The sequence below is a fragment of the Acanthopagrus latus genome, chromosome 8 (assembly GCF_904848185.1).
Source record: "Acanthopagrus latus isolate v.2019 chromosome 8, fAcaLat1.1, whole genome shotgun sequence".
Classification (NCBI taxonomy): domain Eukaryota; kingdom Metazoa; phylum Chordata; class Actinopteri; order Spariformes; family Sparidae; genus Acanthopagrus; species Acanthopagrus latus.
The window spans coordinates 14,822,828-14,841,392 of record NC_051046.1 but is presented as its reverse complement, the minus strand read 5'-3'; the positions used below and the strand labels follow the sequence as shown (position 1 = coordinate 14,841,392).

At 44.0% G+C, this 18,565-nt stretch overlaps 1 protein-coding gene across 1 annotated transcript; it reads right to left on the bottom strand.

The window, feature by feature from the left end:
- Window positions 1–14,219: 14,219 nt before the first annotated feature.
- On the bottom strand, window positions 14,220–17,593 carry LOC119024596 (sialic acid-binding Ig-like lectin 6). The gene is made up of 7 exons (XM_037107533.1): window positions 17,536–17,593; window positions 17,336–17,426; window positions 16,919–17,251; window positions 15,710–15,976; window positions 15,302–15,589; window positions 15,043–15,157; window positions 14,220–14,913 (listed from the first exon to the last, which is right to left on the bottom strand). The coding sequence occupies exons 1-7, from the start codon at window positions 17,536–17,538 to the stop codon at window positions 14,787–14,789; spliced, it is 1,224 nt and encodes a 407-aa protein (XP_036963428.1). The 5' UTR covers window positions 17,539–17,593; the 3' UTR covers window positions 14,220–14,786.
- Window positions 17,594–18,565: the final 972 nt, after the last annotated feature.

Here is an 18,565-nt window from a genome sequence, read left to right as displayed (position 1 = left end):
TACCGCATTTATCATATACTGTTTACTTGTCACATTTATGGATTCCCATCTAAAATACACAGTTCCTTTTTACTTTATATGGTTGCAGTCTGAAAAGGAGAGCTTAAAATGTGTAGGGTTGCTGCTGTCCCCGGGCCCTCCTTGTATCTAGAGAGCACCACCGGGTGGGGGTGTGTATGGGTTGGATGGGCTTGAGCCATTTCCAGCGCTGCAGAGAAGCAATCGGGAAGTTTCTTGGAACTGAGCAGCTACCAGTAGCCGATGCAGGGTTCGGAGGGGCATTAAATAACTGAACAGGCTGTGATGAATTATGTGATAAGGATAAACTTACCGTGTCAAAAGAAGGCCAGATTTCTCAAAGCCTCAGCCACTTATTTGGTCACATTCCTTCTTGAAATATGGACGTCGACACCTGAGCTGGTAATGCTGAGGGTGATGTTAACTATCACCTGTATTTTCAGTTCCAGTAAAGACGATTCAGTTTAACCGGATGCGTCAGGTGTTAATCCTGCTCGGTGTTAAGTCACGTGTTGTGTTTTGTGTGTCTGTGCTGTGTTAAACCCTTTCGTGTTCCCCTCAAGAAGTGGTACAAGTTTTTCAATAGATTTCAAGTCACTCACGCTTCACCTTTGCACCTCTGGAAAATCCTGTCACATAAAGAAAGGTTTGTGGAAGTTCAGAATGGGGGGGGGGGCCCCATTTCCGAGTACTTAGCTGTCATGTAAAACTGAGGGTGTCATCACCAGCCAGAACACACAGCAGCGCCGTCTGTAGCTCTGTGTGCGACAGCGTGTAGGATCGTACGGTTACTACTGTAGGGCAGGGAAATCAACCGGAAAAAATAAGCATCTCCAATTAAAGGATCAAAAACAACAAAGTCGTAGACTCTCCTTAAAACTCCGCTTTCTGAAAAAAGCGGCAGCCGTTACACAGCCGAGTGTGTCGGTAAATTATCGGTGTGAATCCTTTTAACTTCAATCACCATCTTTGGGATGCGGAGATGATTGCTACATGGTGTAATTGAAGAGTAGATCAAACGCAGAGGCAGAAGCGCTCGCTGAAGACGAGTGTCAGGCCGAGTCCACGGAGGGAGCCGCGAGCACAGACCAGGGCACTGTTGGGAAATGGAGTCCTACAGATTACAGGCCGGGATTATTGCTGCAACTATCGCTGGGTAGTCCTGCACAGAGTCCACAGATTTTGTGGGTGTTGACAACTGAGATTAGAGTTAATGCATCTTTTTTTGGTTCATGTTGTAAAGTATTTGTCAGTAGTCTGGGCAAGATATTGCTTTTATTCTTTCATTCAGGGAAGTACACTACTGCAATATTCATGTGTGATATAACTAATAACATGATGTCCTTCTTGCTGCTAGCCTGTAGTCACCTCTTTTGTTATCATTATTATTATTATTTACACGTTTTTTTGTTTTTTTTTTCAGTTTAAAGCATCAGAATCTAATTTACTGGATAAAGACAGTAAATTGTCTCCACGGATCGTTGGACACCAAACCAAAGATTTGACGACCTGGGGATGAGTCTCAACAATCACGTACCTTTCACCAGAGGGTTACTTTTTGGTGCTTTATTCTGCCATGTTTCCTCACAATCTTGGATTTGAGCTGAAGCTATGTGCTCCATATAGTTTCTTTTTACAGTCTCAGTTCCAGCTTGTCAAACACTGATGCATTGGGATGGGCGACTTGATTGACTATTTGAATATTTATATTCTCTTTTGTTTGCGCCATGGGGTCACTCGACTCTCACTAATAACAACATGTTCAATGACAACAAGACGTAAAAGGTCAGGGTTAGGGTGCAAGACGTATAAGTGTGTCCTCAAATGCAAAAGTTGTACACTGAAAATTCTTTAAAGCAGTTGTTGCAGTCAGTTGCAGAAGTTGTTTCAACACATCCCCTCCGAGAGGGACACTGGCCCCATTCACAAAAAAACTCCAAAGCATAGGTGAACTCAGGTTATGGCCGGTCATCTCCATTCCATTCCTGACAGATCACCTGAAGTATTTGTCCAGCAGGCTCCCCAACATCCAACACTGATGTACACACACACACTTCCCAAACCCTTGAATCTGCCATGCCACACCCTGTCTGTCACTGATAGACTACAGATGCTATCAGGAGACGCACGTCGCCATGTCTGAACTAGGCTGAATAACACTGTTTGCTCTCTGTAGTGAGCCGATCACCTACTTCCCTCTGCGTCCCTACAGCTAGAGGAGGAGAAAGGGGGTGTGTGGTGGGTCAGATCGGGCTCCAGATAACTCTGTTTCACAACCATTCGCTGAGTGTTATCCCGCTTAGTTACCAGCTCTGCCATGGTGGTTGTGTTGACACCACTGTCTGTTTATTTGTCGGTTGGTTGGTTCATCAGCCAGATTACCGCCAAACCAATTTCCACTAAACTTGGAGGATGGGATCACAGCTTGCAACCTTCTGGTTCTAAATGTAAAGATAAATGGATTTGTCCAAAAATATTTTCCTGATTTCTCTGTAGAGCTAATTGTATTACCTTGTGTCGGAATGGTACTACGTAGATAAACTTGCCTTGCCTCTACCTTTATTGAGATCACCTCTGTGACAAACCCAATGTTTAAACCATTCCTTATGTGTTTTGCTTCGTGATTTTAGTTTTGGAAAGGCTCTGTGAAAGAAACTAAAGGCAAGTTAGGAGAATAACATAACACTGTTGTGCAGCCATGTCAGCATTGTGACAGTGACTGACTAAAACTAAAACTGGGAATGCTGACTGGCAGTTGTAAAGCTATATTCTCTCCATAAACACATGACCACAACACAGGTCCTCAAGGGATAAGGAAGACAAATTGAGGTGTGTCAGACAGATGCCAGAAGAGAAAGATACTCACCACGGCTTCTATGGGTCATATACTTTAAGTGTTATGGAAAAAGGGCGTTAGCACGTCTGCTGAGTCGTGTTGCTGCAGTTTGATTTGTTTTATGGCGGGGGATGAGTTCGTGGGCTGCTTGGTATGTGAGGAACAATGTCTGTGGGTAACAGGGCAGTGATTTCTTGTGATGTCTGAAGAGGTATCATTACCTCTAATGTCCTTTCAGGTGGTAAGCGCCGGGTCAGAGGGCAGGGTGTGCACTTCGTCTCCCTCCTCACCAGACTGGTGAAACATGCTGATTTATTGCAGGCGGAGAAGAAAGACAGAAGACAGAAAAGGCTGAAAAAAAGTTTGGACGAGCAAAAAAGGAAAGAATATGACGCTGGAAAGAAAAAAGACAGAAGCAGAAGGAGTGGCTGCTTGAGTTGTTTGAGAATCCCCCATAAACTACACATATAAAATACTTGTTCATCTACATTCATCTCCAATAGAGAACACCACTGAACGCTGTTTCTCAATGGATAAGATTCCAGGCGGTTCTGTGTCACAAACCTTCTGTTGCATCAGGTCAGGGGGAGCGATGTGGGTATGGTGGATATGGTGACACAGAATCTGGCCTTCACCGTGAAAGTCAGACACGCTTTGCAAACATCCACCACCCCCAGTGCGATGCAGAAGTGTAACAAATGGAGGTAATGCCCCCCAGGAAAGCTAGTCTGAGATGGAAAAAAGTTGCATAAAGGAGGTTCAACTGAAAGTAAAACACGATGCGGACAATCTTATATCAAAAAGTAGGACAGCGATACAATTGCAACGTTTGTTTTGTCTGAGTTCTGTCTGCCTGTGCATCTGCATGTTCTAACCCAGTTTGCTTGAACAGGATTAGTATTTGTTTCCACCTGCATCTGGGAGAAAAAAGAAAAAAAAAAAGAAGACCTGTGCCTCCTTGGCTTTGATTACATGTTACATTTTGCTGTACCATTTTTAATTAGAGAACACACAGACACAGAGGATGTGGAACAAGTTGAGTCACAGTTAGCTCGGTGTCAGGAATCAAGCATTTTTTTTTTTTTTTTTTTTTACAAGTTTGCCGCATATTCACTTGCAATACATTCATAAACTTTTCTCCTGTATAGTATGGAATCCTTCTGCCCTGACACTGACCCTTCAGGGAGGCTACAGGGCTCCTCAGTAGTGTACCAACACGCATTTTTCCATTGTTCCATGTGTCATTACATCCATGATGTAATGTGAGTGTGTGCTACACCTGCCCCGAGGCCACGGCGAGACCTCTGCTGTTGGTGGAATAATTTGCAATCTCCTGTTTTGTTTGTTTTACCTCACATCGGATGGAATTCCCCTCTTATCTTAATCCAATAATTACTTAAACCTGGATGTCAAAACACTTTTCCATTATTATCACAGCCCCCCCCTTTCCCCTGTTCTTTTGATGGCAGTCGTTACCTTCCAGGAACACGGTCCTCGGGTCTTCTTTTTAGCTCAGCCGAGTTGTCAGGATCCACAACCGCTGGAGTTAAGTCCGTCCCAGGCGACGACGCGGCCGCGTGTCTGATCTCAGGATGTGGCGCTGACTTGTCGGGATTAAGACAACACATTACCTCATCTAACTGTAATTTGAACCAATATTTATTCTGTTTACACAAACAGATTAGAAAAAAAAAGAATATGGGTGGATGTTTTCTTACTAAAGACAAAGAGTAAAGTGGAAGAACCAAACTGCATCAGCAAATGACGGTAGTGTATAAACGTCTTTGTCACAGACTTCGCACTTTCTCGTATGTCTCCTTAATGGGGCGTCTGATGCACGGAGCATTTACAAATGGGACTCATGCGCTCACAAGGGAAGGCACTTTTTGGCACAAGACCACAATGGCTCCACCAGCAAATGGATTTCCAACCAATTTGATTGCCTGTTTAACAGTCTGCGCATAATCCTTCTCTTTTCACCGACGCACAGATGCTTTGTTGAAGTTCTGGGTGTGCAGTTGGTTTAAGCTGCTGTTAGGTTTCAACTTCCTTCACGGAACAGTCCTCAGAGCGTCTGCTCTTACCTTCACATTCCTCTGTCTCGTCACTCACCTTGTTGGTGGATGCAGTGGGAAATATGTGTTTTGGGGTAATTAAAAGGCTAAAAGCCCAAACACAAAGTGGAGGGTTAAAGGGCATCAGTGGCTCCGCTCCAAAAGGCTTTGCAGATTCCATTAGTTCTGGTGAAAGGAAACGTATTAGTGGGAGAGGGGAAGGTGTTTGCGGGTACTTTTCTGGGAGGGTGGCAACTTTGTGATCTAATAAAGTATTAGTTACTTCAGGCATGCCCGCAAATCTGTGATGGGTGATTTTGTTCAGTCCTGCAATATGAGATTTGATAAATAAGCAAATTTTGGGGTGCCCGTGTCAGCTCTTCTCTATTGCCTTAGCCACCGTGCTAGCTAACTTCACAGTGGCCACTTATATGAGACCAGTAATCTGAGCTGGGACTTCAACTGATTGGCCAAGTGGTGTGAATGCATGAAACCAGAGCTCCATCGGCAAGGTCAAGTGTTTGTGTGCTGAGTGTGAATGCACAGCACGTGTAAATATAAGGATTTTACTTACCAAAGTACCAAACCTTTTTGATAGTTTCATAAATAGACTTCTGCATGTTTTATGAAAATATGCTTGCCAAAGTAACTGCTGTAAATCTTTAAGCAAAGTGACACACAAGCAGTCAAATAAGGCGAGTTGTAAACAGAGCGACACCCTCGCCAGATAACGGACACCACTTCATCTTAAGGGGACACTGAAAGTTCCTGCTCCAAATAATTGGTAATAATCCCTGAATGCGAACAGCCTGTGAACAAACACACATCAATTCTGTTGACTTTGGGATCAAAGTTTTAACAGGAAGTTAGACTGTAAACTCTGAGGGATATTTACGATGGATCGTTTGGATCATGAACGTTTTACTGTTGTTTATTCTTTTGAATAAAGACAGATTTGTTCCGACCATATTTTTTTGCTCTGTTGGACCCAAATTCATACTTCTCCTAAACTCACAGAGCTGACTGAATAGTCTTGTAATGTAATTTTGCTAAAAGTTGACCAGATGGGGATGTAGGGAGGAAGAAAATAAGCAGCAGAAGACTATGTTACCTCCTCTGGGGCTTGCCCAGCATGTCTACAGCTTTTTTGTGCTGTAAATAGCCTCACTAAAGCCATTACTTTCTTAATTGAACCAGTTCAACGTGTTTTCTCAAAGTCTTAAGTAGTTTATGATTCAGAGACATAAACACTAAGGACCATCGTTTCCCCTCGGCCTCGGGGCGACGGGCCTGCCTGCCATGTGAGAGAGCAGCAAGACACCTGTGTCGCATTTCCCAGGATCTCTGTATACAGCAGACAGCAGCAGGCCTGCTCCGATGACCGAATCGTAGCCAGCTCATTGTATCCTGGGGTTCCAATCTAAGATGAAAGTATAATGGACAGCCATGTCCCTTTCCAACCTCTCCAAAGACACCACAGGGTTAAGCAGTGAGATGGGGATGATAATTAGAGGGTGCAGCAGTAGGACACTGACAATCACCTAAAAGAGAGTTCATTCCTCCTCACTGATCCCTATAGCATCCATGCGATCTCAAACTGCATGTGAATGACCAAGCTGGGCTGAAAACAGCTGGAGTTTTCCGCGCTTCAATAGCCTCAATGCATGATATTTGTTGTACATTGTAATGCAGTGTTTTGGACATGCTGTAAGGGAGTCTGAGGCAATCTAGTATGATTGAATAGAAACAGAGATCCTATCTGGGGATCCATTCTTTTGATTTACTGGGACAAGAAATTCCATGTAAGTAGAATGAAAAGCTTTCACTCATAAAAAAAATGCAATTCAATCCCCTCACTTGTCTTGACAGAGACGAATGGCTGGCTGTAGCAGACTTTTAATCAAGGCTTAAAGATACAGAATGTATCACAACGTGTGCCAGCAGACCACTTTTGAATATAAACATGAGGTTTGGATCATTTAACAAATGAGAGCAGCGCCATCATTTTTCACCTCACTTGAAGTTTGCTGGAAAAGTCATGTGACAGCACCTGACGCAGCACCACAAGCTCTGATTTCATTCTGTCCTTGTGACAAAAAAAAAAAAAAAAAATCCCAACAAAGGTACCACATATACCAGGTCCAAACAGATTCTGACACCACTACCACTGATGAGCTCATTTAAATCAGAATGATTCGAGGTCTTCCGAGCCCGTCCCTTGTAGGGTCTAGACTCCCCCTGCACGCTGCTTTGTCACCTGCGCGAGTGGAAGAAGGAGCAGCGGATGTGTGGAGTGTCAATGTAAGATGCGTCAGTGGCTGTGGCAGGACCTTTCCGTGCCTCTCTCTTTTTCTTTGGCAGGACCCAGGAGCCCCTGCGTGGGGGCCACCCCCTCTGACATCAGCGGGGCCCCGCAGCCCTGGGAAGTTGAGCATGTGAGCTTCCCCAGGTCATTAGGGAGAGGCTTGAAAAGACTGTCACCAGGAAGGAGATAAGCCGCGAGGGGCGCAGTAATAAGGCCCTGAATAATAGCCCCTCTGTAGAGAGCCACTGAGGACACAGACCTAGGGATTAAAGGGAGACTGAAAAGGAGAAAGTCAATGGACCTCCACAAAAATATGAACCAGAGTGCCCGTGAATGGCAGGGGGGAGTTATCAGCATTCTGGGGGCTCCTTCTCTGGGCCCCATCAAGCTCAAGGAGAAGGGAGGAGTTCAGTGTTGGGAGTCTCTTCTGGGATGAGGCTGTCTAATTTAAAACAAGGTCTTTCTGCTGAGGTGGCATGTAGCATTGAAGACGCTGCACAGAACTGAATTCACACACACTGCGCTCAAGTCTCTGCGCTGTGTGTATGTTCATGTTCATATGACTGTACTGTCTATGTGTACTGGACAGACTGCATGCATGTGTGTGCAACTACAGTAGGTCCCTGACTTAATGGGTGAAATTTCATGGTAACACGTTAACACAGTCTGCAGGGGTTTCACAGCTGATCAATACTAGCTCAGTAACAGTGAATGGAAACATGAATTTAAACTGCATGTTTATAGTGCGCCATAAAGTAAATGTGCAAAGTACCAAACAATTAAGTAGCTCTACCTGCAGAGTGATTCTAAGCTCTGTGTACCATCTGCCTCCAAGAATTCCTGCAACAGGACAGTCGGTGGAAGTCAGAATAAACCCACACTTTTACTTTTTTTTATGTTGGCAATTGCTTCCCCACTTACGGACCTGTTCCTGGTGCAATATTGATCGCTGCATGGGCTGTAACACAAACACACTGGGTAAATGGGCAACAAGTCAGGTGTTGAAGGGAAGGAAACCTCACACAGCTTTAAAAACTGTCAAAGGAAATGAAGTTTTTGGGGACACCCAATAAAATGCAGTAAAACAGTCGTGGGGGTTCTGTTTGTGAGCTTGTTGCAACTGATGAATTGCCACGTAACTGGGTCATTCCCTTCAACGCACATCTATCAAATCTGAATCAACTTCCAATCTCAGTGCAGTGCTGCGCAGCTTCCCTTAATGTGAGCCACACTGTCAGATGTTGGAAACTGTAATGTGAAGCAGACGTGAGGCTGAACTCAGGTGGGCCCCGATTTTCCATCTGCTGGAGCCATGAGGGCTCTGTCAAGGCTGCCCTTCAACGCCGCAGCACTAATATGACAGACAACGAGAGAGTCAAACATAATGACTCTCCTCTAATTGACTAATATCAACGCAGAGAAAGCAAAGAACCGCACATTTGTGCCTGTGTTTGTGATCCCTACACGCACAAAAAGGAGCTAAACCCACTTTCAATAGCTACCTAGCTGTTTACTGCACAAATGAAAGCTGGCCAACAACCGAAGCCTGCCCCTTTCACTCCGACGCTTCAGTCCAAGAAGTCTGTTAGCAGAGTCCCTCCATACTCAACCTCTCTCCTCACCCCACTGTCACCTCCCACACAGCTGCTTGCCGCCACATTGTCCCCCCATCATTGTCAATGTCACTGTCACCACCATGCACAACATGCGCCCACCCTACCGCTAACCTCTCCTCTCACCAAGCCTGGCCCCCGGGGTTTTAGCTGTCGATTGTTCTGGGACACGGCTGTGGAGCTGAGTGGCGAATCAAAGCCCTGCTCTCCAGCAGCAGGAGACCCCCTTGACTCTGGGCCGTTCAGCGGTCCACGGCAACCAGACGTCATTCTCCAGATCCCCGCTTTTAGGAACCCTGCCATCCACCCCCTCCCTCTCTTCGGCCAGGAGCGAGCCCCGAGAGACAGGCAGGTCTGTGAATAGGCGCCGAGACTGAATGGGCATTTTCTTCAGGCAAGGCTAATGGGTGGTCCCTTTAACTCCGGATTGGACTGCATGGAAGCAGCCCAGCCAAAGGAGCTCTCATGCAATGTCACCTCGAACAATAATCGGCGAAAAAACGCTTCAGAGTTTGGACTTCCTGGACAGACATTTACTCTGCTCCGTTTCTTTTTGTTAAAGGGATTTTCAAAGGCTAGTTCTTGCTGAGCAGGGAAGCCGTCGTGAACTCAACCCCCTCGGCTTTTCCCTCTCCCTCACCCTTCCTCTTTCTCTTCTTTGTTTGCTCAAGAGGTGTCGAGGATAAAGGTGTCTTTAACTCACAAAGATTTTTACCTGGGAATTTGTCCATCACTCACATGCCACTTGCCGAGTGAGATAAAGCAGAGTAATTTGTCCATTCAGTGTCCCCCATTGATTTCCTTCCAGATGTTCTTTAAAACGTCAGCATTAGATCTGCTTTTTTTTTTTTTCTCTCCTTACGCTCACTGAGCACGTGTGGTGGCCTCGGTCCAGCAGGAAAGGGTCCATGTGAGGCGCTCTGCAAAGCTCTGGTGCAGGTGGGTGCGCTTTCCCAAGGCTTGTGTTGTGCAAACAGAGGCTGTCAAAAATGCAACCGGGCCTCTAAAAAGAACCACACCAGACGGATCTATGTCTGTCATCTCATCGTGGGACGCACACACACTCTCACACACACACACATGCAGAGCACTGACACCGGCTGCATGTAAAGGCGCCTTTGATCAGAGCGTCTCTCAGATCTTCAGCAGCTTCCCTGCCATTTAGACCTGTTTACACAACTTCAAACTCTAGCTAGCAGAGGGACAATACCTGGAACACCTATCTAAGGAGCGAGGGGGAAGATGTATAGGAGGACGTACGTGGATATGTTTCTTTTTTTTTTTTGGTGGATCATTATCGTTGCCGTCATCGCGATTGTTGCCATGTTCCTCTTTCCCATCCTTGACTTCTCCTCTCTCTCTCTGTCTTCCACGGGATACTCTTGTCACGCTTGTTTACACGCCAAGTAACTGAACAATCTATGCCTCCGCTTTTGCTTTCCTCTGCAACAATTTTGGATTAGTAATTATCTGGTACCGCGGCTGCAAAACACGGGCAACCTGATGAGATATGCAGTGCACAACGGACCCGGTCATGTTTAATAGAGATTCAACAGTGTTTTATGAGCTGCAAGCGCTCAGGTGCACACCGCTGAGAACAAAAAAAAACAAAAAAAAACAGAGCGGACAGAGAGGTGGATGGACAAGAGATCAGAACCGGGTGGAAGCTGTGATGACCACGTGCTGAGCTCTTACAGCAGCCCACTGCCCCCTGATGGGGGGGTTGGGGGGGTGGCTAAATGAAGACCACCTGGACTGGGGCTAATCCCCCAAACACTATCCTCACCCCCAGGACCACTTCATGGACTCATGCCACAGGATTTACACAGTTCTGGATTTGAAACAGGCCTCTTTTTTTTTTCTTCTCTTCTGGTTGGAGTGGGTAGAGGTGGCGGGGAAGAAGGGGGTACTCAACCTTTTCTCATGAGACCGTGATGCCATGAACCTGCCGGAGGTCATAGTTCAAGCCTGCTGTAGAACAACGTGTGCTCTTGGATGTGAGGGATGGATTTATCATCATAAAATGTTTTCATTTCTGAACTTTCGATTCGCGCCGCCTGTTTTGGATTATTGAAATCTGGAGAGTTCTTTTCAATAAAAAGGGTCAAATGGTTCTGGTTTCCGAACCATCTACTTTCTCCAGCACATTTGCGCAGGTCTCGCGTTCTTATCTGTTATCAAATCATGGGACTGCTTGGCACAGCTGCGACTCTCAATGAATGCGTAAAGACTTGAGGTTTCCACCGTAGTGCCGTTTGATCCAGATTAGATTTGTGGATGCAGGATCTTTGAAGTCGTGTATGAGATAGTCGCCGCAAACAATGATCTGGCGTCAGATTTGACTCGGTGCACCAAACATAAATCAAACACATCTGCACTGCACACACACACACACACACACACACACACACACACACACACACACACACACACACACACACACACACACAGACCCACATGCATAAATATACACACAGATATCATGATTAAATAAGCGGCGGAGACTGTTCGTCTATATCTCAAGATAAGGTGAAAGTGGACAGCCGATTACTCGCCGTTGCACCCATTTCCTCTTGGCTGCAGGTAGTTTTAGTTTTGGAGATGGGAAACAACCTTTGCGCCTTTCTATTCAAAAGGTATTGAGAACTGAGGTAGTTGCGATTGGAAGGCCAGGAAGATGTATATCAGCGTAACATCATCTGGCAATGGTGCTGTCTATTAAACTCTCAAATCTTCCCATTTTGCACTGGATGTGTTTCAAGTTCCAGCAAATTTCAATTCTATTTCAATTGTAATTCTATTAGCCACCAAAGATGGGCTGTTCATTTAGGACATCTCAACATTTCACAGTTGGAAATGCACAAGTGTGCGTAACAAAATTTATAATGGCCGGATGCCGTTTAGTAGCTTCAGTTTCGGAGGTTTTGTGCAAGCTGTTTCACTGTCACACTGTCGTGGCTTACTGGGACACTTGAATAGAACAAAACCGTCGTTATTAGTTCCACCTGTGCTTTTCCTACTTAAATGTCTGCTGTGAAAAAGGTATATTGCATGGAAATAGTCTCCTATTCAGCGGCATGACAAGGCACCATTACATCTGTCAACAACGGTGGTCACAGCACAAAGTGACGTTTGCTCGGTTAAAGAGTTGGTGATGTAGGGACGACTGGCAGGACTAGTCGGCGAATTTGCAGCTGAGCTAGCTCGGACTGGCGGGTGATGATCAGTCACAATAACTGCCAGAGCATCTCCTTAATATTTCTTATCTGTTTTACTTTGCCCCAAGTATTTCATTCATTCATTTTTTTCATCATTTAGTTAAAAACAAACGGAGGAAGGGAGGAAATAAAGCTCTCTGCGCCAAATGCTAATGCTCAGTTAGCTTAGCTGTTATCTTACTATCCACTAATGACACAATACATCCATGCTGTTTATTCAAATGACACATTTGTACTAAATGACTTCTAATCTTGTAACAGTCTGCAAAAAATGTCTATCATGTTGATTGATGTGGTACCGGTTCATAAGCTACCATAGCATCCTCCGTTTCTCTATTTTGGATTCTCCAACATGTACATGAGCAGATTTTCATGTCAGGAGGTGGAGGGGGTGGTGGTGTTGTGGCAGTCAGGCACCGTTGTATGACAAGATTGGGTCCGCTGTTAAAGGGGACACTCCAAAATTGCGTGAACCCACGGGACGGGACGCTGGGTCAATTTACGACACGATGATAGATCACAAACATGATTCTCTTAACCCTAGCCAAGAGGTTTTTTTGTGTACTAATCTTATGAGACCAGAAGCACAGTATTGCCACAACACAAAAATAGAAACATTATGAAATTTTAAGTTTCAACATACCTGTGGTTTCACAGATATGTATGCTAGAATTGCTGTATGCATGCTGTATTTCTGTTCTATGTCTCTCTCACAGATGCAACCGCTGCACTCGCAGAACAGCAGTGGGACTTGAACAAAGTGACTACTAGTGTGCAGTGCGAAATCTCGAGCTGTCCCACCCTGAAGCATTCTAGCAACACTAATTTTAGATGTTCTCGTATCTCTGAGGCCAGCTTATCTGCGAGCCAAAGTTCCCTGGGCTCCCTGGGAAAAACCAGGTCTTCATCGAGGGACACCTCGGCTCACTGAAACCCTCCTTCGACAGAGTCGGCTCAAGCAGAGATTGAACACAGTGAGGTTCTGTGTGTTTTCCTTTGTAGGGACCAAATACTCACAACAATATGAGAGGAAGGGTAGGATGTCAGTGGCGGAGGGGAACAAAAATACTGCTTTAAACTTTGACAAGTTAATACTGAATTATTTCTAGGACAGAGCTTATCTTTAGTGCTAGGATTTCCAGTAGGATTATGATCGGGGTCTAGTATTTGAATTAAGCTCAGAGTAAGGAAACAGAGGTAATGCTGGGCTTAATGTTAAAGGAATAGCTCAAACTTTTTCACGCACTGCTAAAAGCAAACATGTTAATTCGTCAGCGTTCGGGGGCTGGTAAGCTTTTGGTACAGTACTTTAAAACAGGTTCGACGGCTCCCGCTGTTTCCAGCTGTCAATCAGCTGTAGCTTCAAATTTAACAGACAGAAATGAGAGTGTTATCAACTGTCTCATCGAACTCCCTGCAAGAAAGTAAGTATTTCCCAAAATGTCAAACTATTGCTTGAAGGCGTCATGGTCAGGAAACTGTATCTGACTCCAAAATACATTTCTCATCTGTGTGTGTGTGTGTGTGTGTGTGTGTGTGTGTGTGCATGTGCATGTGTGTGTTAGTGCGCGTGTACAACACCTTTGAGCTATAAGGCTCTAATCCCGCTGTAAGGGAATGAAATGAGGCGAAAAGCAGACGGATCCTTTGTGAGAGTGCAGAATAGCAGTGAGCTCAGTAGGTGTGTAAAAGGATGAGCCCTGATTTAGACAGACTGACGAATGATCTGCCGTGCCCCATGTACAGCCGGTGGCCTCTATTAATCCTGACCATCACATGTAGCTTTTGACAAAGTCTGAAAATGATGACTACCGTCAACAATACGACAATAGTACTGCATTTTTTTAAAAGATGAGAATATTATTCCTTTTCTGATGCTGGTCATCTTTTGTCAGGAGGCGCCACGTCGTGTGATTCCTCCATATGTTTTCAGTGATGGAATGTAACTAAGTACATTTACTCAAGCGCTGCACTTAGATACAATTTTGAGCTACTCTGTCTTTGTGTATTTACAGTTTTTGGCTACTTTATCAGCTCAGTCGTCGGGGTACAATCTTAATGTTTCTGCAAGCCACAGATGCATCCAAGGTTGATATTTGTACCAGAGGCGTGATCTGACAGGATGTTATTCAATGTTAAACAATTTCACACACTTCACGCCTCATTTCCAGAATTCTCACCGTCTTTTATTGAATGAAGCTGTCACAAACTGTCTCAGGGTGTGTGACAGGGAGGGCGCAAAAGGGATATATTAAAACAAGCATAGCACAAATCATCCAAAAGACAAACACGTGGGATGGATGTGAGCCGTAGGACAGGCAGAGGGTACAGGGCCGACAGCGGCCAGTTTATATAGAGCGGCAGCAAAAACAAATGGGCTGAATCTTGCTGATACATACCTCTCTATGTATTCATTAACCAAATCCATATTTTATTATCTTTGTTTATATTAGTTCTACAGACTGTCCTTTTGCTTGCTTCTATTGTCACCACTGCCACAGACTCCATAATCAATGCATCTAAAGGTTTTGATCGAGTCCTTGGGTTATACCTTTTCAGACCTTTTTACAGCCGTCCTCTCTTTGTACATCTACAGCTTATATTGATTTCTCTAAATCTCTCCTGTCGTTAACCCACATTCTCCAATATCTCCCCATCTGCACTCCATCTCTGTATCTTTGTTGTTGCAAATAAGAAAAAAAAGAAAAGAAAAGAAAAGAAGCAAACAGGCAAAAGGTGAACTTAAGTAGTTTGTCTGGGTGTCGGAGTAATACTGCTGTAGATATGCTGATCATCGTCTGCCCGATTCAGGGAAGTGTAAGGGTCCATTTCTTCACCAAGCTCCTTCCTTCGCTCTTGACTTTTACCCCTGCAAATGTGAAAGGAAAACAAAAATGTAAAATGAAATGAAAAATCCGTCCCTGGGTTGAGTATTAATCGGTTTTGAGATAAGGCCTTATTTGGAGCGACTTGGTTGTGGACAGTTTATTATTCTTACCGTTTGACAGTGCAGACGATCAGGGCTGTGAGGAGGGCCACATTCACACTTAAAGACACACCAGCGATTGGCCAGCAGTGGACTGCATCAGACTTGTGACTGGAATCTAACCCATCTAAAGAAATTCATATTTCCTGTCAAATACGTTTCAAACCAATAGAACCAAGATGTGGTTTCAACAGCAGATTTATTACTAAATAAATACAAGTATAATTATACATTTGTACTGTGCACTGAGCAGATATGACAGACTACTCACACTTCAAGCTTAAATCCCCTCTGTAGTTTTGGAGTGGGATTTCAAAGTCAGCCCAGCCCAATTCGTTGTCGCTGATGCATCTTACACTGGAGTTTTGGTAGTCAGCAGCGGGCATTACGAGGGTGCTGTTCACTGTTTGGTTGCTCCTAGAGCTGGTAACTGAGAAGTCTGTGAGCAAGGCTAAAGGCCAGGTGATCAGTGGCAGCGGATTCCCCCAAATGATGCACACACAGACCAGGAGCCTGCTGTCGACCATGCACTGGGAACTGTTTAGGATCCGAGGAGCAACTGACAAAAGAGACGGATAGACAGAGCAGTTGTGGTCATTTGGGGACACCTGGCAAGCCCATATAGATACTAATACCATGTTGATCATGTGTAGGACGACAAACAGTGCAGGGTGCTTACACTTCACAGTTAAGGTGACAGTCGTCTCAGCACGGATGGAATCATAATTTGCCACACAAGTGATGTTGGCGTTGTGATAGTCTGCTGAGGGAGTGAAGGTTAAAATCATGCGAGAAGGAACTCCTCCCAGGGACAGAACATCCTTGATCCCAATCCAGTAAATTTTTGGAGTGATTTCCAAGCATAAACGTGGAGCAGTACATTCTAGTTTGGCATCTTGCCCTTCCACCAAAGGAGGAATCCTCACACTTGGTTTTTGTGTTAATGCTGAAAATAAACAGAATTAAGATTATCATGGTGCAATGAACAATGACAAACCACTTTTTTTTTCTCAGTTGTTACTGTTAGCACTGAACGCTGACGTTCTAGTTTGTTCCTCAACCATGCAGTGAGTCTTTCAGGGAAAGTCAGTGTCAAATGTTTCACAATTTTGAATTCTCCGTATGTGATATACAGTTCATTCTAACACAGTTAAAGTAAAACTCTTGCCAAAAAGCAACCTAAGCTTTATTTGTGAATGTATATGTGTCAAAACTTTGTGTGAAAGCACAGACAACAAAAGAGGCACTTTTAAGATTTACCATACTTTTGTTCTTGGGCAAGCTAATTTTCAATGGGGCACCGGCGCACTCTTACGCTAGCATCAAAATCACTATTTTTAAAACACTAAGAAGGCTCGACACAACGTGAGACTTTGCTGGTAGTATCACCAGGGTCTCTACACATGAACACCAGCACTGAGAACAATGTTTGTGTACACAGAGTTTACTAAAAAGAAGTCTTTTGGACAACTCACGTTAGCGGTAGCATCTCTGGTGCGCCGCCATCATGGCAGACAAAAGGTATCAATCCCCGAGTGCGAGCAAACAGGTAGGAGGTCCACCATGACTCTCCTTCCTATTAGGTTCTCAATGCTTATGTTCATGTGTAGAGACCCTGGTGATACTACGAGCAAAGTTCCACGTTGTGTCCAGCCTTCTTATTGTTTTAGAAATAGCGATTTTGATGCTAGCGTAAGAGTGCCCCTGAAAATTAGCTTGCCCGAAAACAAAACTAAGGTAAATCTTAAAAATGCCTCTTTTGTCATAATTACGCTTTTACACGAAGGTTTGACTCACATACACTCACAAATAAAGCCTGGGTTGCTTTTTGGCGAGAGTTTCACTTTAAACCAATCAACATTAAATAACCAGAAGATTTTTTTCTCACCAGAAACTATGATCCGAATCGTCTTTGGAAAAACATACGTCTGATCACATCCCCATTCCAACTTGAAGCCATATTCATACTCTCCTTGTGGTAGGGGATTCATCTTGACATTGTATCTTGTCCCAGACTGCTCATATTTGACAACTTCTTTGTTTTCTTCTAAGTGAGTTTTTTTGTTCTGCGGATCTCCTTGGAACCAAATCTTGTGAAGAGGGAACGTCACTTTGTTCTTTGGAAAGGTGAACTCATATCCGATCCAAAAGCAGTCACCGGATTTCACTTCAATGGTTGTGGTGGTCACAGTGATGGAGAACTCTTTGTCGTTTAAAGTTTCTGCCAAAGAAAGCAAAATTACTTTTCCATTCAAAGTTCAATGCGGGATGTAGTCGTTCAAATTGTAGTTTAAAAAAATCGCACCTCTGACACACTGAAGCTGGCCGCTCCTGGCCATGAAAAAAAGGCAAAGAATCACTGAGAAAATCCAAGTCATCCTTGTGTTTTGGAGGAACTGTAATGCAAAAAACATCCACCAAGCAACGGAATATTTAGATGTTTTTCACCTTTCCCCCTCTTTGTTTGATTAATGTCATCCGTATCATGTATTAAATATACGTTACCATTTGTAGGTTTCTTAACCATTGGATGATGATTTCCACTTTGTAAGCCCTGTGCAAGTCATGGTGTAATAGGAAGTTATCATTTGACAGAAACATTTCGCAATGATGGTTCGATCAGAATTTTCCCACATGCAAAAAAAAAAAAAAAGAGCTCTTGGTTAACTATAGATATGCACTGATCAGCCACAGCATCAAAACCACCAGCAGGTGCAGTGAAAAACATTGTAATGTTGTGGCAGTCATGTGGATGCCAGGCTGATGGTTTCATTACTTAATTTTTTACTTTTTTTTTCCTTTCGATAGTGTTTTAGTATAATTAGTGTTGACATATACACTTTCTTTGCTATTCTAAATGTGCACATACACAGCAGTGCAATCTTGATAAAGATGGTCAATTGCTGAGTCGTTGGTATTTGACCACCTGGAAATGAGATTCAACAGTCAGACGTCTTTCTCCAGAATCACCTTCCCTGCCTTTAAGGTTGGTGTCTAACATTGAAGTTCTGTTCTTCTGTCCCTAAACATTTTGGCTTTGTCACAAGTGGAAATGGATTAAAGCAGAGTAAACAATTATCAAAATACGGACCAAAAACAGGAGATATGCATCTTTTTGCTGCAAACATCTGTGTGCCATCTGTATTTACAGGTATGCAAAAAAAAAAAAAAAAACCAACATGTATACATTTCCAGATTATTCAGTGTCTCTGTCCTGCATGGTAAAATGAACACCGGCCAGTGAGGTCTTGCTTCCCTTTTCGACATCCTCATTTCTGATGAAAGATGTATGTTGTGTAATGGAGCTGAGAAAGTGAATATTCACACCACGTATGAGCTGCATCAGCTTTATGCTCTTCACTTGAAGTCATGCGACAATGACACATAGACAGGTTTGCAAGACCCAGGGTCTTTTGAATAAAGTATCACCATTTAAAAGTCAGTCTGATTTACTAAAACTACTGTGAAAACTTGCCTGAGCTGGTTAGTTTATAAGAACATAAAATATATATAAACATTTTCTCCAGTCAAAACC